Genomic DNA, 25,483 nt, shown 5'->3' with positions numbered 1-25,483 from the left:
CTTAAAAAGGTATGTACTTTTCAAATTATATAACATTTTTGAAATGACAGGATTTTAGAAATGGAGAACACATTAGTGGTTGCCAGGATGTAAAAATGAAGAGTGAGTAGGTATGGTTATAAAATTATAGGCAACACAAGGGATTCTTGTGATGACAGAATTGTTCATTATCTTGACTGTGGTGGTGGACAGATGGACCTACGTAGGTGATAAATTACATAGAACTAAATACACATAAAAGAGTACAGCACAGCCAATGTGAAACTTATGGATACAGAGGGCCGATTGTATTCATTGTACTATGCCATTTTATATAAAAGACTTGAGTATCACCAGATTTTGGTATCCTGGGAGACTCCGGGAACTAATCCCCCACGGATACCGAGGTATGACTGTACAAGTAAAACTGGAGATATCCGAATAGGATCAGTGAATTGTACCAATGACAATATCCTGGTTGACCATAATTTCGCAAAATGCCTTATGGCAGACATGAGTAAAATGACCACAAATCTCTCTGTATTACTTCTTACAATTGCATGTGAATCTATAATTATCTCAATAAAATGTTCAATTAAGAAAATACTTCAAATGAATCAGCTGGTATGCAAGTAACTTATTAAACTCCTTGCCAAAATAAAATTCAACATATATAAATCACACAATACTAACAACTGAAAAAATGTTTGACAAAATTCAACCCACATTCATGATAAAAATTCCCATAAACTAGGTAAAGACTTCCTCAACCTCACAAAGGGCAAAAGCAAAAACCTTACAATGAAAAGATACTCAATATCACTAATCCTTTGAAAAATGCAAATCAAAACTACAATGAGATACTTCTCATCCATTAGGATAGCTATTATGAAAACAACAAACAAACAGAAAAATAACAGGTTGATAAAGATGTGGAAAAGTGGGGACCCTTCTACATTGCTAGTGAGAATGTAAAATGGGGCAGCTGCTATGGAAAATAGTATTTTGCTATGGAATAGCAAATTGCTATGAAAAATAGCAATTCGTCAAAAAATTAAACACAGAATGACCATATGATTCAGCAATTCCACTTCTGGATACACACAAAAGAACTGAAAGCTAGGATTCAAATAGATATTTGTACATCAATGTTTACAGCTGCATTATTCAAAATAGTCGGAAGATGGAAACAACCCAAACATTCATCAATAGATGAACAGATAAACAAAATTAGCATATACAATAATGGAATGTTACTTAGCCTTAAAAAAGAATAGAATTCTGATACATGCTGCAACATGATTGAATCTTGAAGACACTATGCTAGGTGAAATTAGCAAGAAACAAAAGGATATATATTACATGATTCCACTTACATGAGATACTTAGAATAATCAAATTCATAGAGACAGAAAGTAGAATGGTGGTTGCCAGGGACTAGCAGAGAGTGGGTTATAGAATGGGGAGCTATTATTTAATAAGGAACAGAGTTTCACTTAGGGATGATGAAAATGTTCAGAAGATGAATAGTGGTGATGTTTGCATAACAACGTCAATGTAATTAATGCCACTGAACTGTATACTTAACAATGGTTCATACTCACTAGTGAAGGCTAAACATTCTCCTCTAAAATTTGACACAAGGCAAGGACATCCACTCTCACTACTTCTATTCAACACTCTACTGGAGCTCCTAGCTAGTGCAGTGAGTCAAGAAAAAGAATTAGAAGGCATAAAAATTGTAAAGCAAAAAGTAAAACTGTCTTTATTCACAGATGTGATTGTGTACACAAAAAATCCTGAAGAAGCTACCAAATAACCACTAGAGTTAATCATTGAATTTAGCAAGGTCATCAAAAAAATCAATTGATTCTATACACTAGCAGTGATCAACTAGAAATTAAAATTTTAAAATACAATACTATTTGCAGCAGCATTAGAAAACATAAAATATATAGGAATAAACTTACTCAAAAACCACATCAGATCTCTGTACTACAAACTATAAAACGCCACTGAAAGAAATTAAAGAAGATATTTAAAAATGAAGAAATATACCATGCTCATAGATTGGAAGACTCAATATTTTAAGTTACCAATGCTTTGTAGAGACTGATCTATAGATTCAACATTATCTCAATCAAAAGCCCAGGATTTTTTTTAAAAAAAGAAATTGACAAGGAGTTCTAAAAGGCACATGGAAATGCAAAGGCCATGGAATGGCCAAAACAACCCTGAAAAAGACTAAGTTGGAAGACTCATATCACACCACAGAGATGCATCAGCAAAATCCAGGTTGTAGGAAATCCTACAAAACAAATAAGTTTTTACATATATATATATATATATATATATATATATATATATATATATATACACACACATATAAATATGTATATATATATATACACACACACATATATACACATACACACATATATATACACATACATATATACACATACATATACATACACACACACATATACAGTGTGTATACACCCAAGCATATACTAATTCAGGATATAAAATATACTTCTCACTTTGTGAGTCATGTTCAAAAATATTTCAAAGCCATTGCAACAGTTTGTAAACTTAGGGTGAGCAAAGGCTGTGTCTGCTTTTATTCACCATTACATTTCCAGAAACAATACACTGCCTGGCACAAGGCAGGTGCTCAACAAACATTTGTTGAGTGACTAGAAGAATGAGGACAGGAGATGCTGCAAAAAAAAAAAGAAGGGAAGAAACCAACACTAAATTTCACCTACTCCACAGTTTTGCTTTGATCCCAAAAAGTCCAAAATAAAACCCTGCAATTTTCTCCACAAAAGATTCTTACCAGGAGAGTAATTTGTAAAACCTAAAACTCTTAAATTCTAACATTTAAGCCTATAGTTAGGAAGCCAAAAAGGACTACTCCAGTCGTGCCCTTTTCACAGCTGACCTCCTGCAGAAAGAGCTGGAAGCAGTGTTCTTCATCACTGCCTCCCACTCCAGAATTTTGCTTTCCAACTCCTAACCTTAAAACCAGCCTACCTTTCCACTGGTGAAATTATCAATGTGAAACAGGTGAGGTTAAACCAGGAGGCCACAGAAAAGGGGCTGATAAACAAAAATGTACTTTTATTCTTTTCTGATATATGGGAGAAATCATTAACCATTCAGTCTGCTAGTTAACAGCTGAAATCTTGTTATAAGAAAGCCAATTGTAGGGTAAGAATGAAGCCAAACACTACTACTGCAGCTTTTGGCTTTTGCATAAGGTATGCTAAGGCTTTTATTAATGAAAACATTTCATTTCAAGATTGAACCATGATGATATCAATGCTCCTGGGGTTCCCTGGAATGAGGATCTATCTGAGTCAATCATCTCAGCACACCTATGAAGAAAGAGTAGCAGGAAGTGGGCATGACAGAGCCCAAGCCAAGGGCAAGAATAAGGAGAGGGAAGGGGATGATAAGCAACAGACATTTCTTTTCCATCAAGTCTCTTAATAACTATTTCCCAAGTCTAAAAAAGAAAAATAATAAAGAATAAGCGTTAGCGAAGGCATTCTGAGGCCATTCTCCCAGCCAGAGAGCTCCTCCCAAAATAAGAATTTGACCTATTTTTTTATCACCTATTTTGTAAGTATTCTAAGCTAAACTGAGTATGGCCACCAAACTGTTCACCTTATTTCCTGTTTCAGAATTCCTTTCTCATCTCCTCTCTACATTGTGAAGATGTTCTTAGCCCAAAATTGTCACACACCCAATTTATGTGAATATCCCATGTTATCATATCTTTTCTAATTCTTTCAAACATTCAGATGAATTACATTTATTATACTCCCTTCAATTTGTTAGAATATGGTTGTATTTTTCAAACCAAAATTTAACAACTTTCATAGTTGTTTTTTTTTTTAAAGTCCTTTTGCAGAAGTGGAAACCGTCGTGCTTTACTAACCATCTCCATTTATGGTTAAGTGGTTAAGGTAGCAAGAAAAACAAAGATTCTGATTTTAGCAATGACTGAACATGAAAGTGAAGGTATAGGAAGTAAATGTTCTCCAAAGAGGCAGAAAATGAGAGATGACAACAGAATGAGATCTGTTAGTGGTACCCAAAGGTACAGACACATAAAACCGATTGAATACCTGGTATAAATTACATTCTAAATAAGAAGTATTGGTCTCAAAAATACTAATTAGCCAATGACCCAAGAAGAAGAATAGTTTAAGCTTCTTTCACATTTTTTAAATCTACAGGCTTCAACAACTTGAAGAATCTCTAGCAATCACTTCTGTGAACTAAACAATTCTTTTTTTTTTTCTAGATTTGCTAATCCTGTAAATGTAAAACAGGCATTTAGAGGCATTAATAAACAAATCAGAAGAGGGAGGGCCCAGAAAAGAATAGCTTAATATTTAAGACAGTATAATTACTTATTCAGCTCCTATTATTTTTCTTATCCTAAAAATCTTACTAAGATAATCTACTTCTGCCACCACTTCCTCACAATGCAAATCTCTTATGGCTAAAGGGGAGCTTGAAGCTTATTTATTAGCTGAGGACCAAAACAGATCTTGTGACGTTAAATGTGCATTTTGAGTATGCCAATAAAGAAGTGACTGAAAAGCCTTAAGTCCAGATGAAGGAAGAGCCACTTTCATGACATCAGTGAAGGTGGTAACCAGGGAGAGGTTTAGTACTAAGAGAAAAGGAATTGTTTGAAGGAAATAAAAACCAGAAAACAGACAACTCCAGTAAGAATTAAGTTGGGGAAGAAGCAAGACATTAACTGATTAGGAAAATCTAGAAAGTAAGTGACAGTTCATAAGGTTTCCAAGAAAATGTGAGTCTTTGTACCCAATGCATGGAAGTGGGAGACCAAGGAAATATTACCACTCATGCATTAAGAATGTCCACTCATCATTAAACTAAAGATAACTAAATTGAGGACAAGTGCTTAGGTTATGAGTAGAAATATTAGTGAAAATTGAAAGTAAAAATGAACAGTATTTTTAAGTATTAAGCTGAGTCAAACAGCACTGAGCAATGAAATTCTGATTTATCTAATAACCTATCTAGAAATGATTTCCTTCCCTGAGATCAACTCACTTTATACATTAAATAATGTTTGCATGCTAACATGCTAGCTAATCCTGCCTTCCACTGTAATCACACCCTATGAGAAATAAAAGTAAAAACTAAGGGAACTGCACTCCTCTCTCCTCTTCTCCTATTTTACCTTGCCTCATCCTACTCCCTTACTGGTAGTGGATTGAGGGATAGAAATGGAAATTATCCCTGAGTGAAAGCTGGGAAAATTTCTATTTGGACCCGTCACTTAAAACTTATTTTAACACACTTACCAACATCTCCATAAACATACAGGCCCCTTGGAGGTTTTCTCCTTGAAAAAAGCTGCAAATTAAGAACAAATTATAAATCTCTAATACAGAAATCATTGAATATCATCATATAGATAGTGTTCCTAACCATGCTATGCACAGGACTGAAACGAGTTATTGCACGCAAGTACAAAAAAATTGATGTAAAAGGACATGAAGCCCCACTTAGGTTTTAAAATAGGAGGTTAGAATCAAAGTAGCTCAGATAAAGGCTCTGAAGCCACATGACTGCAGTTTACATCCCTTTCACCATTTACTAACCCTGTAATCTTCCTTCTCTTTCCAAAATGGGCTCCCCAAACAATGACAGCTGAGCTTATCCCTGGCAAGCAAGGGATCAGAAGACGTTTTTCTGGAGAAACTGAACTGTCTCCAGAAAAAAAGGCTCACAGGCACTTACGTGTGGGTTTCTTCCAGAGAAAGAACTGGGTTCCTATCAGATCACCACATACTAAAGCACACTAGTCAACAAACCTCTTAAGGGGGAGCCTTCAATCAGCTTGTTAGTATCTGAAAAGACTCTAAAATGAACTGACAGCCAAGAATCGACAGAAATTTGTGGGGAAAAAACCCTTCCATTATGACAATTGGAGACCAGAGCAAATATACAGGAAGTAAAAAAATCAGAGGAAACAGACTACACAGAAGGCAAAAAGGAACTTCAAAATAAAACTGTAATCAATAGTAATTAATATGCTGGGGAAAATAAAAGAAGCTATTAAAACTACAAAGCAGGAACAACATGCAATTTTTTAAAGGAATATTAAGAACAAAACAGAGTACTACTTCAGATTTTAAAATATGGTAGCACAAATAAAATTCCAAGGCAGGGAGGGTATGGCTCAGTGTAGAGTATGTGCTTAACATGCATGAGGTCCTGGGTTCAATCCTCAATATCTCCATTAAAAAATAAGCAAGTAAACCTAATTATCTCCACCCACCCCCAAAAAGAAATAAAATTCCATAAAACAGATAAGAAGATAAGCTTGAGGAAATGCTAAAAAAAAATTAATTAAATATAAATAGACAATAACAATAAAAGATGGAAAATAAATTACAGAATTAATTGAGGGGGTCTAATATCTGACCAAAAGGAATTCCAGAAAGAGAAAAGAGAGAAAAAAGAGGGGATGAAATTATCTAAGATTTTTCTCAGATCTGAAGGACCAGATTTCAAGATTGGAAGGAAAGAGTAAGCATCCAGCACACTGAGAGAAATAAGACCCATAACAAGTCACAATCCTGAAATTTCAGCTGCCAGAAATATTAAGAAAATCCTACAAATGTCCAAGGTGGCAGTGGAAGGTGAGAGGTGGGTAGGGGAATAGGTCATAAAGAACCAATAAAAACTTGAATAAAATTTGAGGGACAACATTTCCAATCTAACTGACTCAATCATTTTTCCCATAAAAATGGGAAACTGACATTCCATGCATAGTCTCAAAAAATCTCCCCAAGAGAAATAGGAACACCTATGCTCCTGGAAACACAGAGGATCCTGGGAGGAAAGATCTGGTAAGATGGAGGGTTGCTCCAGAACCACAGTGGCACAGGCAGGTCAAGAAAGCAATCAAGTCCAGACCAAAACAGGAGAATGAAGGCCTCTAAGGAAGAAACAAAATGGAACTTCTCTTTGCCTGATACTATTTTCAACCCAAATTACATGCTGAATTTTGCCCCACTTGGAAGAGTAACCTTCAAACTCTATGACAACTCCTTGACACCTGTGCAAAAACCAAGGCAAGCCAGAGCCAAGAGAACTCACAGAGAGTAAGAACAGACAAAGGTTACCACTTAGCACCAACTAGAGCAGTCAATATCTTGACAGAAAACAGCCTCAAAAGCTGAATTTCAGGATCTACTACATAATGCTTTTGTTTTATAATCTGTCCAGTCACTCCAACATGCCTCAGAAACCTCTCTCACTTTGCTGTCCCTCAGCTTTCTCTATAAATTCAGCCTCTGACTCCAGCATGCCCCTTCCAGAAGAACCTTACCACGGTTTCAGCAAAAGGATCTTCTTTGCTTTGATTCTACCAGGTGGATGCCTTCTCTGTGTTCCTCTGTACATTAATTCTCCAACTATTCTTAAATCTCGATTGAAAACAAATTCTACTCCTGCTAAAACCTCTTAATTTGTCTTGTTCTAATATCTCATATGAACTATTCTTGTACACTGGTTATTCCATTTTCAACTTGCCAAAAAAAAAAAAAGCATTATCCTCCTCAATAATTTTAAACAGCTTCAAACTGGAAAACATAGAAACTAATACTCTCTAAGTATATTCTATGTATTAGAAATCTTTTGAAAGCAACTTTCTATATTAAGTAACTGGAAGTGTCAATTGAGAATTCTTCACAACACATTTCACAGGAATAGTCCTGGGCCTACTCATGATATAATCAATAATATACTGAATAAATGAAGTTCAAGGCAAAATTTTAACAAAGATGGGGGAAAATATGACATGGGAAGAACTCAATGCTGCAAAATATATATATCTCACTTGGTTCCATTTTCTGTTTTATTCAATGTATTTTTGAAAGAGCACTTTGGCAAATATTATATTACATATATAATTTATATTATACTATATTATATTTATGGCAATATTTAGAAGATGATATTGAGATATGGTTGTAGAGTACCGAAGGAAAAGATCGTCAAACATCTCAGATTACAAATATCTAGTATGGCATACTGTTTAAGATGCAGATTTTACTCTAAATAAACTGATAAACAAAATGGACGCTCCTCTAATGACAGACTATACTACATATACTCCAAGAATTTTCACCTGGAGAGCAAGCTAATTTTCTCCTAATAAAATTTCAGTCTCACAAAAATTACTGAAATTGTTTCAGGGGTTTAAAAATCTGTATTTGAAGGAGAAAATCAGGGGTTTAACGGAGAACAGTAAGACTATTTAGAAGGCTATAAAATGGGTCCTAAAGAAGTTTTAAAATTATTCATAGCAGTGAATTCAAGGAAAGTTAGGTTCACACAGTTTTCTTGAAAATAACTCTCACACAGAAACCCACATCATTTACATGCTCCTAGTTTACACTTTCTCACAGTTTACCCTATTTTTCAAGTCCATTAAATTTCCTTTCTCAATGTTTTAATTTCCTGTAATGTGTTTTTATGTCTCAGAGCACTCCATCCTGGCACAGTTCCTCAGTGCTGGGATTCTCCATCCCAAATGTCCTTCCATTCCCACATGCCTCCTCCACCTGCTCTCTACCTCAGGGGGCTAACCTTGCTGGCTGGTTCCTGGCGGGGCTCAGCCCCTGGGAGGCACTACTTTCAGGGGATAGGAGGGAGGGGGTAGAGAGAAATCCGGGTCATTCTCTGTTTCCTCCCTACTTTGGGGCTGTGTCACTGGCAGAGCTGCATCCCTCAGGAACAATTAGGTCCTCACAGCACAGCTCTAGCTCTTGTCAGCCTCCTCCACTTCTCCATCCCTTACTTGCTGCCTGAGGCCTGCCCTGCCCATCCATGACTCTCTAAGTCATCTCTTGATTCAGTCTTTATTTGAAACATCTACTCTGAACAGTTTTCTGCCAGGACTCTGATACACGCCCAACCCCAAAAATACACACACTTAACACTAGACAAAGACTTAAAAATCTGAACATGAATAAGTTTCTCTAGTGACCAGCTGTAAGATTTGTCATGATACTTATATCTGAGGGAACTTGTGAAGTAGGATGATGACACTTTCTCTAATGGGTTTTTTAAGGATCCAGTGATACTGTATTATAGATTGTGCACATGGTAAATAACCTTAAGGATGATGTTGGAAGACAGAGGAAAACTATCACCTACCACCACTAAGCATAAGAGATATAGCAGAAGAGTATTAGAGTTGATCCCAAAAGATCTGGGTACAAATTCCGGTTCTGCTACTTATTAGATGTATGACTCTGGGTAAGCCACATCAACTGTATAACCTGCGGTTTCCTTATCTGCTGGGTACAGGGCAGGGCACAAGGGAGTTCCCATTGACTGCCTACCTCTGCATGCCTAATCATAGGGCCCACTCACTCACGCTGAAGACTGCAAACTTCACATACTGATACCTGCTTCCATCCAAACCTGTGGACCATGAAAAAAGAAACACCACACCTTTGACACAATCCTCTCAAAGATCTGAACAACACTAATGTACACTATTTTATATCTATAAAACTCTACCAAACAAATCAAGAATACATTCAAGAATGTAGAACACAATTTCAAATATAGTCCTTATTCTAAGCCATAAAGGAAGCCTCAGTAAATTCCAAAGAATCACAGTACTGCAACCATAATGGAATAAAATTAGAAACAAATGATGGAAGGATAGCTAAAAATGTAAAAAATCTCATACTAAGATACTGACCTTCCCTCACGTATACCTGGACTTTTGAAGACTGCTAAGAATAGTCTGAAAGCTCTGAGGAGTGTCCCTCCATTTAGTCAACAAGTCTGTTTCACTGGTTAGTTCACTCTCAGGCTCTGCAATGATTCTCTAGAACCTTCTCAGCTCCCTTCAAACTAAACTACACTTCCCCCATTACTTTCAGTAGATGCCTACTTCTTCATAAAGAGAAAACCGAACGCTTTGGGTTGGAACTCCTTCAACTTTCCATATGAAATTGCAATCCCGACCTCCCATAGCTGTACCCATCCTTCCCTCTCTCCTTCCTATGACAAAGGAAGATGATTCCTCTTCCAACGCAACCTTCTATTTATTTCTGGATCTTAGTTCCTACCTCCTCTACCACCTTCTTAAGAACCACAGCCCATCAAATTAAATTTTTCACTTTTCTTGCAATCCTTCTCATCAACATCTTTGTAAATGTCTTCCTATGAACTTATTTTTACAGCTTTAAAGTGTAATGTCTTAAAAGCAAGACATAAACCAAAAACCACAAGGGAAAGAGAGACACATTAAAAGCAGTGAAATTAAATATTTCTGTTTGGGGGGAAGAAAGCTAAGAAAAGTAAAAAGGCAAATAATATATTGCAAAAAAAATGACAATATTTATTACAGACGAGAATTTATTTCCTTAGTAAACAAAGAGATTTTTAAATCAATAAGAAAAACAAATACAAATGGCTTAAATATTTGAAATAATACTTAATCTCATTCAAAATAAGAGAAGTGTGACTTAAAATAATAAAGAAATATCACCATGACAAAAATCTAAAGTCTGAGAGGATACTGTATTATCAAAGATACAGGGAGACAGGAAGGCTCAGAAACTGGTAAAAATATTAATTGCTATAATCTCTTTAAGGCAACTTGGCATTATTTATCAGAATGTAAAGTACACATACCCTTTAACAATTCCATTTGTATAAATTTATCCTACAGGAGTACCCCTGCATATACACAAAGATGCATGTACAGTTCATTAACAAGATATGTTATGAGTCCATTAATAGGATAGGATATCAGTATATTCATGTGATAGAAAACTGTAACACTAATAAAAGCTATTGAATTGTAGAACATTTATATGAAGGAATTTTAAAGAATTAGGTAGCTTTTATAAGAAGAAGGAAAGTCTGATGTGGGATTGTCTCCTGGATATAGTGTTAAAGTTAAAAAATAAAAAGTACAGACCAGTGTGTATGCTATGGTCCCACTATATAAAAAAGAAGAAAGAATGTGTGGGCATCCATTCACATACCCAATTGTTTGTATAGGCTTAGAAAATTTCTGGAGGGCTCCACAAGACTGAATGCCTATGGAAAGGGAACAGTGGTGATAAGAGGGACTTAATTGTGCACTCCCTTATAATGTTTTAATTTGTTACCAAATAGATATGGGGTTTTTCCTTTTTATTAAGAAGTTTGATAACTGAAAAATTGTGCTCTACACTGGAATTTGACACAGCATTGTAAAATGATTATAAATCAATAAAAAATGTTAAAAAAAAAAAAGAAGAAGAAGAAGAAGTTTGATTTAGAGAGGAGCAGATGTGCTTCCACCAGAGGACTCACTAGCCACAACACAAGAAGAGTAAAGGAGCAGGGAGGGTATAGCTCAGTGGTAGAGTGTGTGCTTACCATGCACAAGGTCCTGGGTTCAATCTCCAGTACCTCCATTAAATAAATAAATAAATAAATCTAATTATCTTAATAAAATAAACTTAAAAACCTAATTCCTCCCAAAAACTTAAAATAAAAAATAAGTAAAAATTTTTAAAGATATCTGTACCCCAATGCTCATAAATAGCCAAGACATGGAAACAACCCAAGTGTCCAATGATGGATGAACGATGAATGTATGATGAAAATGTTATATGTTTATTTGTGTGTGTAAATATATGTATATATATGTGTATAAACACACACACACACAAAAATATTATTCAACCATTTAAAAAAAAAAGGAAATCCTGCCATTTATGACAACATGGAGGGCATTATGCTAAGAGAAATCAGACAGAGAAAGACAAATATCTTATTAACTGACTTATATGTGGAGTCTTAACAAAATTGAACTCATATATACCTAATCAAGAGAGCATCTCAAGTTTATGAGACTTACTGTAATAACCTAAATCAAAAGGGAGGATAATGAGAAAAACAGATGTCAGAAAAATGATTTAAAAATTTTTAAACAATGTAACTATATTACCAATTGTCCAATAAGGAAATGTGCTTATGTGACAAGTGTTTGGGGTCCTGGTTGTTATACATTTGGTGATGCACTCCAAATCACTAAGCTTAGTAAAAATTTATGTTTTAACTTTTATATACATAAAAGCCCATTTCTACACAAAGAATCTTTGAACATGTGGTTTATATTTTTTAAATACCTGATAATTATTCTACCAAAATTTTATTAGACAAAATCAAATGTAAAGCATGAATCCTGGAACCAAATGTATACACACACACACTCAGTTAAAAGAACAGTTGAGGGATAACTGAAGAAATTTGAAGTGGGATTAAGAAATCTGAAGTTATTAGGATTGCCATGTAAAATATAGGATGCCCAGTTAAATTTGAATTTCAGATTGACATTAAGTAATTTTTTCCCCAAATATTGCATGGGACATACATATACTAAAAAACCTATTCATTATTTACCTGAAATTCAAGCTTAATTGGAAATTCTGTATTTGTATTTGCTAAACTGGGTGACCCTATTTTAGATATCATTACATCAATGTCAAATTTCTTGGATGTAATAATGGTAATACTGTTATGTAGGAGAAGGTCCTTATTAGGAGATACATAATGATGTTTTTAGAGGTCAAGGGTTACGATGTTACAACTTACCTTCAGATGATTAAAGAAAAACTATCGAGGAGAGGAGGGTATAGCCCAGTGATAAGAGTGCATGCCTAGCATGCATGAGGTCCTGGGTTAAATCTCCAGTACCTCCATTAAAAATAAATAAACAAATAGATAGATAGAAAAGTAAATAAATAACCTAATTACTCCCTCCAACCCCCAAAAAACAAAAACTATTGAGAGTGAGAGAGAAAACATATGTGGCAAATGTTACCCACTAGTGGTTTTAAGCATATGGTTGAAATTTTTCAAAATAAAAAGTTGGGAAAAACAAAAACCAAAATTTGGTAAGACAACTAATTACTGTATTACTTTTACTTTTGAACTAAGTCTAAAATTATTCCAAAAGTATCTGCATATTTGCATTTTAGACAGTTGCTTTCCAAACTATTCCTTTAACATCTGCAAAATAAACACTGGTCATCCATCATTCCAAATATTTTGATTTAATCACTCTAACTTTATCCTTTATTCCTTATGGTATTAAAATTCTAGCATTAAACAATAATCCAAGGTGATTCTCATCAAAGTTATAGTTAAAATAGCATGTTCTTCATCTTTCTAGTGTATCCACCTGCTAGTCCAGCATAATTTCCATTAGGACAATTAGATAATAAGGGTGGAGTTTTAAAATAAAAAATGTTGTTTTCAATGTGTTTAAAATGCAGTAATACTTCCTGTTTCCCCCCACTCGCCTCACCATTCCATTATTGTCTCCCAAAATGATAGAATCAGAGACAATGATTCCAGCTGGAATGCTGAGTATAATTACATCTTTTAAAAACTAGCATTATATCATTCTCAACATAGACCACTTTTTGATAAAAGTAGATCACTTCAGGTTTCTAAGAAGTTCTTTAAAAACTAAAGAACTGAACTATATGTTGGCACCCATAAATTCTCTTTAAATGAAAATCTTTTTTTAAACGCCTTCAGCTGATTTGCAAAAGAACCTGTGTAACCTAAAGTACACCAATTTGCTTAGTTTACTAGTATAATTAAGCCTTTTAAGTATCTAAATAACTAGCAAGTGGGGGGAGGGGAGTTTAAGCCTCTAAAACAACTAGCATAAGAAATGGCTCAATTTCTGATTATAAGCGTTTGAAGATGTAAATGACTTTTTAATGCTGTATGCATTCAAGCAACAAGCATTTCTGAGTGTCTGTATCTGTTAGTGGGAAACAAACGACAGGCAGTAGGTTCTTCAGCAAATCTTTCCACATTCACTCACTCTTGAATGATATTTGATTTCTGAACCAGCTTGATTGAAGCTATGCTAGGTGTGATCTACTCCAGCTCACTGCTTGTCCAGAGGGATGTCCAGGACATAAGCATAATTCTCAGACTGACCTGGAGTTAATCAAAAGAAGGATGTGGAAAATATCCCTCAGTCTGAACCCAGCAGAGATTCTGAATTTAAGGGATTAAAGTGGCCTTCCAGGCTTCTCCAGGATTTTCAAAGAATTGACATTATGGAGGAAATGAGAACACCAACACATCCACAGAGAAACAAGTGAAGTTAGGAACTCACAGAGACATCTTACTCTCACACAGACACATGGACAGGCTAATAGCCACCAAGACAAACTGCCTTTAGAGTCAGCAGATTATTTCATGAATCTTCAATGATGACTTTGTTATTCATTCAAATCTTCATATTTTTTTCATTTATTACAGAAACATGGATTGGGCATTGAGCACTTACTTTGTACCAGGCAGTGAGATAGGTTCTGCAAACTTAGAGGGCCAGAAAACAGTGGCACAGTATTTACTAAAGAAGCATGTGGTCAACAGGTAGGCAAAATGAGATGGGTCATAGTAAAAGGGTCGGAGGGGTGAGGGATAGCCTTGGCAAACACCCAGAGGCTGTAGATTCCAGTTGTGTCCAAGGATGTTCAAGTAGCTTTTCATAGCTGGTGCTTTTATTGCCAGCAGAGAACAAAGACAGATGAGGCTGGCAAGAGGCAGGAACCAGGCTCTCAAGGACCTTGTAGAATACGCTAAAGAGTTTGCACTTTCTCTGGAGGGCACCGAGAAGCGTTAAGCAGAACAATGGCCCTATCTGTTAGAAATATCATTCTTGATATATTGTAGAGAGTGCACTGAATGGGAGGTAACTGGAGGCAAGACAGCACCACCTGTATCTGCTCTGCTAACAAGCCACCCTTGCCAGGTGGGAGTATGCTACAGGGAGAAATACTTGTGGGGGCTTTCTGTGGTTCACTGGGGCAAAGGCAACTGAAGGCAGCTCTGTGGTGGTCTTCATTGCCGTGAAGGAGCTATGGATAGCCTTGGAGCTGTGCCTCAGGCTTGTCCTGAAGCACATGGCTGTGGCAATGTAGCCTGAAATGTGTGTTCAGGTCCTAAAATCTACATATCTCCATAGGAGATGATGGCATGGAATTGCTCAGTTTTTCTTATAGTTCTCTCATTTCCAAACAGAGGTTTTCACTCAGTTAAAAATCAATTATATAAAGCAAAATCAGAATTACTATTCAACTTAAGAAACTAACTGAGGGCAAATATCTAACTCTTGAAAAGTTTAACATTATTAAAAGAGAATATAATTTCTTTTAGTTACCCTTAAAAGAAGCCACCTTCATAGAGAATCTTTAGGAATAGCAAATGTGGAGGCAACTGGTGAAGAACTCTGAACTTCAGGCTAAAATAGATTTTACTGAAAAATAATCTAAACAACTCATAACTAGATAAGTTGACTGGTAACTTTACAAGAAGAATGAAATTACTAGAATACATGTCAAAATTTACCATATCATGTGGTTTTTCCAAACAGAGCAATGCCCTTCAACCAAATGGTCAGCCATATCTAAAAAGAGATCTTTCCACTGCCCTCTACTCAGATTCTCACACTTGCTACCACACTTTCCTCCCTACTTCTACTCCAAGTCCTTGTTGCCAGTGGATCCAAGTGAACAAGTCTTAAAATGGAGACTTCTGTTTTCCTTCTCCATAAATACTTTCTGCCAAGGGATTTTTCTAGCCTACTATCTAATTTAATCTGATTTTCCTCTCCTATGTGCTGGAATTTCCCCCATCATTCCCACATCCTGAAAAGTATAAAGAATTACCTTTAGGGTTGATTCAATCTTCACACAAATCTACCACTGAACATTCTGAATCTGAGAAGAAACTTGAATTTTTTTTTTGTCTCTCTTCATATGTAATTTTAAGTTCTCAACTTTAATTTCAAAAATTGCTGTTACTTAAGTGATATACTTTTCCACTAATGGAAGTTTTATAGGATAATAATTCTCAGAAGTATTTCACAAAGTTTATTCAAATGTTAATCTTGAGTGCATTGTTTATATTTTATTATTCTCTCTAGATAGTAAACATTGCATTTAATTTGATTAACAGTCCATTATTATATGAATAATACTGAATTTCTGTAATACTGAAACTGTTATATGACCAATTCGGAAACTGGACGCATTTGAAATAACAAAGCCATTTTATATGTCAAGAGTAGTATCTTAATTATAAGACATATGTGAAAGTAACTTAAATATATTTTTAATCGATTTTTTTTAACATGTGAAAAAAGGATTTTAAACAAAGTGATACTGATCACACTTAAATATATTTTTAATCGATTTTTTTAACATGTGAAAAAAGGATTTTAAACATAGTGATATTGATCCTTTTCAGGAGCAAATAGTTAATAGATACATATTTTAATTTTTTTGTGAGTTTTATGTTGTTAATTTTGATGTATATACCCACATTTGGAATCTGACCCTTCAAGACTGCTCTATATCAAATATATCTCATTAAAACTGGAAGAAAAAAGTAAAAAAAAAAATTATCGTCTATGTTGATGGCATAATTTTACCTCTTAGAACCATGATGAAACTTAAAATGTAATTGAATATATTGGTTAATTATTCTGGAGACTGAAACAGGCCCATTACACTCTGCTTCTCAAATTTCAGACTTTAAATGAGTCTTTGGCATGTGTTAGTTCTCAAAAAAACAATGTAGTCTGACTCCCAATCTCACTTCCTTACAGATAATGCCATCATTGAGCCAGGACATAATGCTTCAGTTTTCATAAAAATTTTGTAGAAGAAAATATTCATTTAAAAATATTTCTCATCTTTTTTGCATCTATTTTGTATTCAATGTTGCTTATGATGTTCTAAAGGATAAAGTTCCAGGAATCAGGGAAGCTTTACCTAAATCACATGGTTCAACCTACTTCACCTATAGGAAATTCCAGTTCTAAGAGGAAGAGAGAGAGTAAGTGTTGACTCCCTTAGCTGGAGGAGAAGGGAGGAACTGAGAGAAAACAGCAAACTGCCTAGTCTTGGGTAAATAACTGAAGGGATCCAGACAACTAGGTCTCCTGCATCTCCTGAGAGAAAAGTCCACAGCCCAGCACTCCAGGTAGCCTGCTCACGGCCTCCAGGTGCTAGGAGCACCTGGATTTAAGGCAGCGTAGGTCTTCTACCTGCTATGTACATTGTTCTTGGGAGGGTGAGGAGAGGTATCCAAATAAAAGATGGTAGGTTGTAAGAGAAAGTTGGAAATAATAATTTCTCATTAGGGGAAAACAATTATTTTGTGGAGAGCAGGAGAAAAAGAAAAGGAATTTTGTCCCTTCTCCCCTTCCCTAACTCCCAGGTCTCTTTGGCTATGATGTCTCCTCCCAAGAGATGAAAAAACCTGGCTGCTGTCAACCCCCTGATTAATGGAAACAGAGATTTTCAGAATAGCTCCACACTCTGTTTAATTCTCTCCTTCCATGGCTCTAGAAATGCTTGATTTGGCTGTGTAAAAGTAATTCTAATTATAGTGATTTACATGAACCACTTACCATTTATGCCTAATTACCTCATAGTACAGTAACAATTATGCATACATTAAATGTCTCAGATTAACCTGGCTGTAAGTTTTATTTGATAACAAAAGTGAAGTAGTTGTAGATGCTCATTCTTCACAGTTTGTTGCTCATATAGGATGGTCATCTGCTCATAACTTTTTCAAATTTTTATTAGAGAAAACATTGTTACATACGTAGGTGAAACAGCCTAAAAGTCTTCTACAATTTCTTCTCATTGATTAATAATGCTAGTATTTTATTCTAACATTATGGCTTACCCTTAGAGAAAGTTTCTTAGGAGTACAATTTTTTTCTGAAGTCCACTATAATGAGTATTTAAACATCTACATCAAAAACAAAATCAAATGCCCATATATGCTAACTGAAATAAGTCAGACAGAGAAAGAAAATACTGTATATTCTCACTTATACGCAGAATTTTAAAACAGCCTAACTCATAGAATGGCGGTTACCAGGGGCTATAGGGGTAGGGGAAATGGCAAAGTATTGGTCAAAGAATACAAACTCCCAGCTATAAGATGAATAAGTTCTAGGGATCTAATGTACAGCATAAAGACTATAATTAACAATACAATATTATATATTTGAAAGTTGTTGAAAAAGTAGATCTTTAATGTTTTCACCACAAAAAGAAATAGTAATTATGTGAGGGGATATAGATGTTAGCTAACTTTATTATGGTAATCATTTTGCAATGTATACAAGTATCAAATCATAACACTGTATACCTTAAACTTACATATGCTATAATCAAGAACTCTACATATTAATAAAGTTCTTCTATTGTTGGAAAACCTAACAGTCCGAATTTTCCTTTTTCAAAATTAAAGCTTTTTACATATGTTTTATTCAAATTACACTAGATGTTTGGGGTTTTTTTAATGTTAAAGATTTGGTGGGCTTATTTTGATAATGTTGATCCTTCCAATCCATGAGCACAAGATATCTTTCCATTTCTTTGCATCATATTCAATTTCCTTCATCAATGTTTTACAGTTTCAGAGTATAGCTAACCTCCTTGGTTAAGTTTATTTCTAGGTATTTTGTTGTTTTTAATGCAATGCAAATGTTTATGCCAGTTATAAAATTCTGGGTTTTGAAGGGCAAAAAAGAAAAAAAAAAGTTAATGAAGGGCTACAAATGGCAAAATATCCTTCCTTTTATGGGTGAGTTGTATTCCACTGCATATATGTGCTACATCTTCTTTATCCATTCATCTATTGATATGCATTTAGGATGCTTCTATATCTTGGCAATTGTAAATAGTGCTGCTGTTAACAGCAGAGTGTATGTACCTTTTTGAATTAATGTTTTTGTTTTTCTCAGGTATGTGCCCAGGAGTGGAACTGCTGGGCCATGTGGTGGTTGTTTTGGGGTTTTTGAGAAACCTCCATATTGTTTTCCACATGGCTGCGCCAATTTACATTCCCACCAATAGTGCACAAGGGTTCCCTTTTCTCCACGTCTTTGTCAGCATTTATTATTTGTGTTCTTTTTAATGATGGTCATTCTGACAGGTGTGAGCTGGTGTCTCACTGTGATTTTGATTTGCATTTCCCTGATATTGGTGATGTTGAGCAGCTTTTCATGTTCCTGTTGGCCATCTACATTTCCTTTTTTTGGAAAAATGTCTGTTCAGTTCTTCTGCCCATATTTTAAATGGGTTGCTTATTTGTTTGGTTTTCAATTGAAGTACAGTTAATTTTTTTAAAAAATGCCTTCTCAGGAAACTTAATCATTTTTAAAGGCCTTTGATTTTAAGTGAGATACGTATGACTCTTCCTTTCACTTGAACACCTAGAGGCCACTGCAGGGTGAATAGCTGGCCTAATGTCAATATTCTTTTCTCAAAGTCCCATAATTTGTATGCATATACATATTTTAAATTTTCTTTTCCTAAGTAAGTTGCCTAAAAATTTAATCAGTTTTCTCCTACCTTCTAAAATTCTTATTTTAGCAGTTCAGACTCTATTGTCAACTTATTAGTGAAGTCTATAGCAAATGAATAAATCCACACACACACACACACAAAAGATCTGGTGGGCTTAAGAAGCTACAGGAAACTAAGAAACTTAAGAAACTAAGAAACTCAAATACTACAAAAGAGAGGCTGATCTATCTACTCTATATTCGTTCACGTATGTACCATATACATTAGGACTTAACAAACATAAGCTTTCATTAGACACATTTGAAACTACCTGACTTTTCAAATCTCCTCCTTACATAAGATTACAATTACACAATAAAACCAGGTCCTCTACATAATAAGTATCTCATTTACTAACTGCTAAATAGCTGCCTATTTACTAGGCAGACCCAGCATAGCCAATTCATAAATCAAAGGTGGATGTGTGGGAATTAAACTAATAATTTTAAAGGAAAAAACCACATTGTTGAATTAGTCATCAGATAAGTTAATGATTATGGAATACTTTTGACTGGGTGGAAGTTCATCACCCCGGTAAGATGAGCCCTATGGATGATACAGAGCTTAGAGGAGGGAAAAAAAAAAAGGACTGTATTTCCAAAAGGGAGAGGGCTAGACCAGGAACAAGATGCAAAATTCATGAGAGCAATTAAACTTTCAGATAACAACAACAACAACAACAACAATCTGGTTAAGTAAAAAAATCCTGTTTCCTGGCTCTGACACATAACCAAACTTATTTTATTTGGAAGACCACCTGAGATGCAGACTATAATTAGGTATGCAGTAACCTAAGCAATCTATATTTTCCAAACTTTTTAGTTCTTGACTCACCTATAAACTTTTGGAAATATGGGAAGAAGAGAAAAAACTGGCTATCAAAAGGGATAACTCATAATTATTTCTTATTGCCATTGTGCTGAACTGGCCAATCACAGTGGCTCCCACACTCACAATCCACTTCTGAGGGAAATCACCCTGCCCACAGGAGCCCTAGGTGGCACCTTACAGAGAGATCCAATCTTTGTGCTGACTAGCAGCCTCTCGAAAACTGGTGTGAAAGCTCTGTCCAAACAGGGATGAAGTGACTGGGTGGCCTGTCAGATTCTTACCCAGGAACTGAAACCACAGATACAGGAAGAGAATTGAGAAACTATAGAACGAACAGAAGTGGAAACAGACATGAGGGAAAAGGAGCAAACAGTAAGCAGATTATGTGAATGGCAGAGCACTGGAGAATCAACATGTACCTCCTACTATAAGTCATCAAAGCTTTCAGAGTCACTGACGTTGCTGAAAGCTGGCACAGGCTCTGTGAGGCCTGGCTGAGTGATGGAGATGCCCTTCATTGCTATTTTCTTATGTAATCTTATTCTGTATCTCCATCTCCTTCTCAAACCTAACTGATTCTCTGTTCCTTTTAACGAAAAGATGTTAATACAATGACAGCCTTTTTCCTTATATAAAAATAAAACTATTTCATTACACTCTCAAATGCTTTTTAAAAAGTAATATTACTTTCATTAGTTTTTAAGTAAAGTAATACTAACATATGTTACACAGTACCTTTCTTCTAAAGACCTTATAATAAAAGAATATTTGTGTGCGGGGGCAGGGGAGAAGTGGTTTGGCCAATCAATTAAAGGAAAACTAGTTTCTAATGACAATGGCTTCTATAGCAGGATAAGGAAGGGGAGCTTTCCTGTTGTACTATAATTTCAACAAAAACTCAAAGCTGAGGACAAGGGGAGACAGGTTCCTCTACACACTAAAGAGAGGCACTAGTTGTATCCATGGAAGAATTACTTAAAAAGAGGAGGAAAAAAAAAGCCCTAAAACCAAAGTAATTAAAGTAGAAAGTTGTTAGCTGGGTAAAGAATGCTGTGGCAGTTCCCTCAAATGAACCTCATGCCAAGTGCAGGGGTTCCCCAAGAGAAGCATCCAAAGAGATTAGAATTAAGGCAAAATGGGCATCCCCCTCACCAAGGGGGATGCTTGTTTATGTGAGAAAATCTACTATTAGCTACCATAGCAGGGTGTGGAAGAGTTCATGGAAGAACTTGACGTGTGTCCTCAGGAGTATGGAGGTGTACAGGACAAAGACTGATGCCTGTTTCTTATATCTGCAGAAGCCCAAGGGCAGGAGGCTGAATGAAGCTGCCCACGCAACAGACGTTGGAGAAAGGAGATGTCATACTTCCTGTGGCCTAAGCAGACATCATAAAGGTGACCTGGCTAGAGCTGTCCTGAAAGGACCCCACCGAAGAAGGCTAAGGGAAAGGGCATCCCAGCAGCATGCGATGGTTCAAGGTGCTCCATAGAAGGTCAGTCACAGAGTGGAGGTCTTTGTGGGAGTCCTGAGGAAACCATCAAATGCCCCTCACAAAGAGCTAGCATGTCAGCATCCACCACACAAAAGGCCCTTAACACCTGTCATTTAAGACTCTGTTGTTTCACTCTAATCTTCTATCCCTCTCATTCTGACCCTAGAGAAGCCAGGCTAGCAGAGAAAGGAGAAGGAGGGGGAGAGAAGAACAAGTCACTCCCCCTTTTCCACTGCTGATCCTGGGCCAGGCCTGAGCTGGGGAGGGGGTGGTTTGAACTGAACAAGTTTTTACTTTGACTGGTATTTAGGTATTTTTTAAATACCTCAATATGAAGCTATTTGAATTCCCATGATGGTAAAAGAAAGCTATGGAACATCAAGAGGTCAAGAATGGGGATCCAACAGAGCTTGTTTAAAGGAACTGGCAGGAAACTTTCAAACTGTTTCATGACTGTACTGCATTTAGTCCATTTCAAAAAAGACAATATACTTACTTTAGTAAGTATAGACAAAAGTATAGACAATAGTAAATAAAAACAATAATACCTACTTTAGAAAAAATAATACTTTTAACTGTTCAATCTTTAATGTCATGCAAACCTCACCTTTGAAAAAAGGCCTTCTGCCTCTATACTGTATCCTTTAAGGTCCTCATGTAATTTCTGCAAACACTGTATGACTCTTCTTTGATGTTCATCATCATTTAGCTCATGAGCTCTGATCAGAAAGTCATAGTGGTCCAATGGTCCATGGCAAACAGCCAAAGCTTTTGAATAAGCCTCTGTAGCAGCAGTTGGAGACATATTCTCGGGGGTCTGAACTATATAGGCTATAAACAAAAAAATATATAAAATATTAGATTTTCTGAAATGAAGATATTTCATAGTGCTCTATATTTGTTTCTTAATGGTCACATTGGAACTTTCAATCAGTTACAATTGTATATATTTGAGCAGTTACTGTCAATGTCATTTTGAGAAAAATAAAAATATAAAACACATTTTATACAATAAAAATACTTACAACAAACTCATAAGCTATCACTATAACTACTCTTCTAGGAAGCCTAACCCCCTCCAGAGTCTCTGCTCCACTGAACTCCACTGAATGAGCCACCTGGTTCATCAGATCCTTCCCCACAGCAGGGGTGGTGCCTGTCTCTGCATTAGGCCTAACTCTGGCTCTTCAGTACCAAGGCAGGGACTTACAGACTAGTCTCAAAGGGTTTTCTATTACTTCCTTACTTGCTATCCAAAACAACACAGCATTCAGATGTTACCACATTGACTTCACCCTCTGCTTATGAGATTCGTTTTCCATCACCTTTACACTGAACATAAAGAGTTGGGACACAAAGAGTGTCTGTTTCAAAGGAGGAAGATGTTCTAACTCTTTTTTTAGCCTCTCCAGGAAGAAAACAGGCCATGATAAGGTTCAAGCATAACTCCATTCCTTACCTGGGTTCAATGAGCAGCAAACTGGCACATTTTTAGACACAGATTTTGCAAGGGTACTTTGCCATTGTTTCTCTTGTCTCATTGAATATCATGTTTCCTTTGTTTCAATAATATGAAAATCACTTACTTTAGAAAAAAATAATTAACAGTCACGACATTATTTCCATCTTTTTCTAAGAGGAAGAAATCCTTAAATATACCATGACTGTTAAGGATAAGGCAGGGATGTCCTCTAGCAGCTGCTCTCCCTTTCTGAATAGAGGTTTTAGCTGCATACAAGGCTGCCCAGGGAAATATTCCATATCCTGGCCTCTCTGGCAGCCAGGATGGCTCTATGACCAATGGGATACAAGCTGAAATGTGTACAACTCTGCTACGGAGCTCTTAAAGGGAAAGGGCAAATCCCCCTCCTCCCTTTTCCTCCCCTCCCTCTGACTGGGAAGAAAGTGCCATGACTGCAGCTGGAGGAGCCAACCTGGCAAGGAGAAGCACACAGAATGCTGAGCAAAGCAGAGCAAAGTTCCCCAACAATGCTGAGCTGCCAAACCAGCTCTGGACCACCTGCCTGATTTTTATGTAAAATAAACGTCTATCTTGTTTTTCAAGCAGTGTATTTTGGGGTCTCTTTGTTACAGAAGCCTAAATTGTACCCTAACTAATACAGGGGGCTTACAGCCTGCAAAAGAGAACGGGACTAAGGGTCTCCTGGAAGCCTAGGCCTCATAAGACCAAAGACAAGGCTTGGGCTCAGTGCTAAAGCTGGAGGCATAGGTTCAGAGTTCTGTAAAGGTTTCCAGCAATTTGAGATGTTTACCAGGGTGGTACAAGAAGAAATATATTTGGCCTTTGTCCACAGTCCCTGGCACAGAGCTCATAAAACTCCTGGAATTTCCTGAGTGACAGTGTCTTTTGTTAGTCATAATGAGCCTCTTTCCACCACACATTAATGCTAATGAACTTAGAGTGGGGCCCCAAGATACCCTCAGGACAGAGCTGGTCCACAGAAAGACCAGGTGTTGAGAGAGTTGGGACTTTCAGCTCCACCCCACAACCTGGGAGGGCAGGGGAGGCTGGCGATTAAATTCTATAAACACTTCTGAACAATGAGATTTGGAGAGCTTCCAGGATGGTGAACAAATCAAGGTGACATACCCAGAGAGGGCATGGAAGCTCCACACCCCTGCTCCCATCCCTTGCCCGGTGAGTCTTTTCCATGTCTGTTTCTGAGTTGTACTCTCTAAAATAAACTGATAAACATAAATATTTTCCTGAGTTCTACAAGACATTTCTAGTAAATTATCAAACTTAGCAAATTATCAAACCTGAGGGTGGGGATTGTGGGAGCCCTTGAATTTTCTAGTCAGTCATACAGAAATCTGGGTAGCTGGGCAGCTCATATGCAGCTGGAATCTGAAGTGGGGCCAGTTTTGTGGGATTGAGCCCTTTAACTTGTGGGATCTGATGCTACCACCAGGAAGACAGTGTCAGAATTAAATAGAATTATTAATTATCCATTGTGTTGGAGGATGTGAGACTCACAGTCTGGGAAAATAGTCTTTTCCCGCCTCTCCTTTACCTGTTTGGAGTCAACCAAGTAAGAAATCTAAGATAATACTAATTTCTTTTCGCTCCATCCCACAAACACTTTCCCCAGCCCTCAACCAGTCTGCAGCCAATCAATCATCAATGCTACTCAATTTTACATCCTAAATTCTCTCTAATCTACTCTCTCCTCCCCTTCCTCATACTACCACTCCAGCTGGGGCTCTCATTATCTCTGGCTTGGCCTTCCTGCCTCTGATCACCTCCTACCTCAAACTTACCACTGCCACAATCCCTAAAATATTTTCCATCAACAACAGGGAAGATCTTTCTAAAATCCAAATGTGATTTTATCAATATTTTGCTTGAAATTCATCTCACTGTTTAAACAAGTGGTTTTCAAACACAATTTTAACAGCAGCACCTTTTTCACATACAAGACTATCCATGGGATCCTAAATTTATTTTAGAGACAAGTGGGAAGAGGGGGAAACAAAGTCCCGTCCTCTTCATATCTCCCTCATTCCCACCTCCATTCCACCCCATTTCCAAAGCAGTCCCTAATGCCGCTTCCCCGCCTTACAGGACTACATTAAGTAAGAATAGGGTGCAAAAAAGAGTTAACATAGCAGGCCTGGGACTACTGTCCTTAGAAATGCCTGCTTGCAAAAGTGGGCCCTTGGCTGGGAACT

General features: G+C 36.5%; 1 protein-coding gene, 1 long non-coding RNA gene and 1 other non-coding gene across 5 annotated transcripts in view; 2 read left to right on the top strand and 1 right to left on the bottom strand.

Annotated features, from left to right (window-relative positions):
• Positions 1–25,483, bottom strand: part of AFG1L (AFG1 like ATPase) — a 185,859-nt gene that overhangs the window by 137,429 nt on the left and 22,947 nt on the right. For all 3 annotated transcript variants that reach the window (XR_012074903.1, XM_006205633.4, XM_015240421.3), the window contains exons 2-3: positions 22,398–22,621; positions 5,337–5,388 (exon numbers count right to left, since the gene is read on the bottom strand). Coding sequence is in view for 2 of the 3 variants with exons in the window: in XM_006205633.4 (XP_006205695.1) it covers positions 5,337–5,388; positions 22,398–22,621 (276 nt within the window). In the remaining variant the exon portion in view is untranslated. The remainder of the gene's footprint in view (positions 1–5,336; positions 5,389–22,397; positions 22,622–25,483) is intronic.
• On the top strand, positions 11,402–11,474 carry TRNAG-ACC (transfer RNA glycine (anticodon ACC)). The gene has a single exon. It is a non-coding gene; the product is annotated as a tRNA-Gly (tRNA).
• On the top strand, positions 20,533–23,772 carry LOC140697689 (uncharacterized). The gene is made up of 3 exons (XR_012074905.1): positions 20,533–20,669; positions 21,596–21,790; positions 23,693–23,772. It is a non-coding gene; the product is annotated as an uncharacterized lncRNA (long non-coding RNA).

The sequence above is a fragment of the Vicugna pacos genome, chromosome 8 (assembly GCF_048564905.1).
Source record: "Vicugna pacos chromosome 8, VicPac4, whole genome shotgun sequence".
Classification (NCBI taxonomy): Eukaryota; Metazoa; Chordata; class Mammalia; order Artiodactyla; family Camelidae; genus Vicugna; species Vicugna pacos.
The sequence above is the reverse complement of the archived record's forward strand: the minus strand, read 5'-3'. Positions and strand labels throughout refer to the sequence as shown.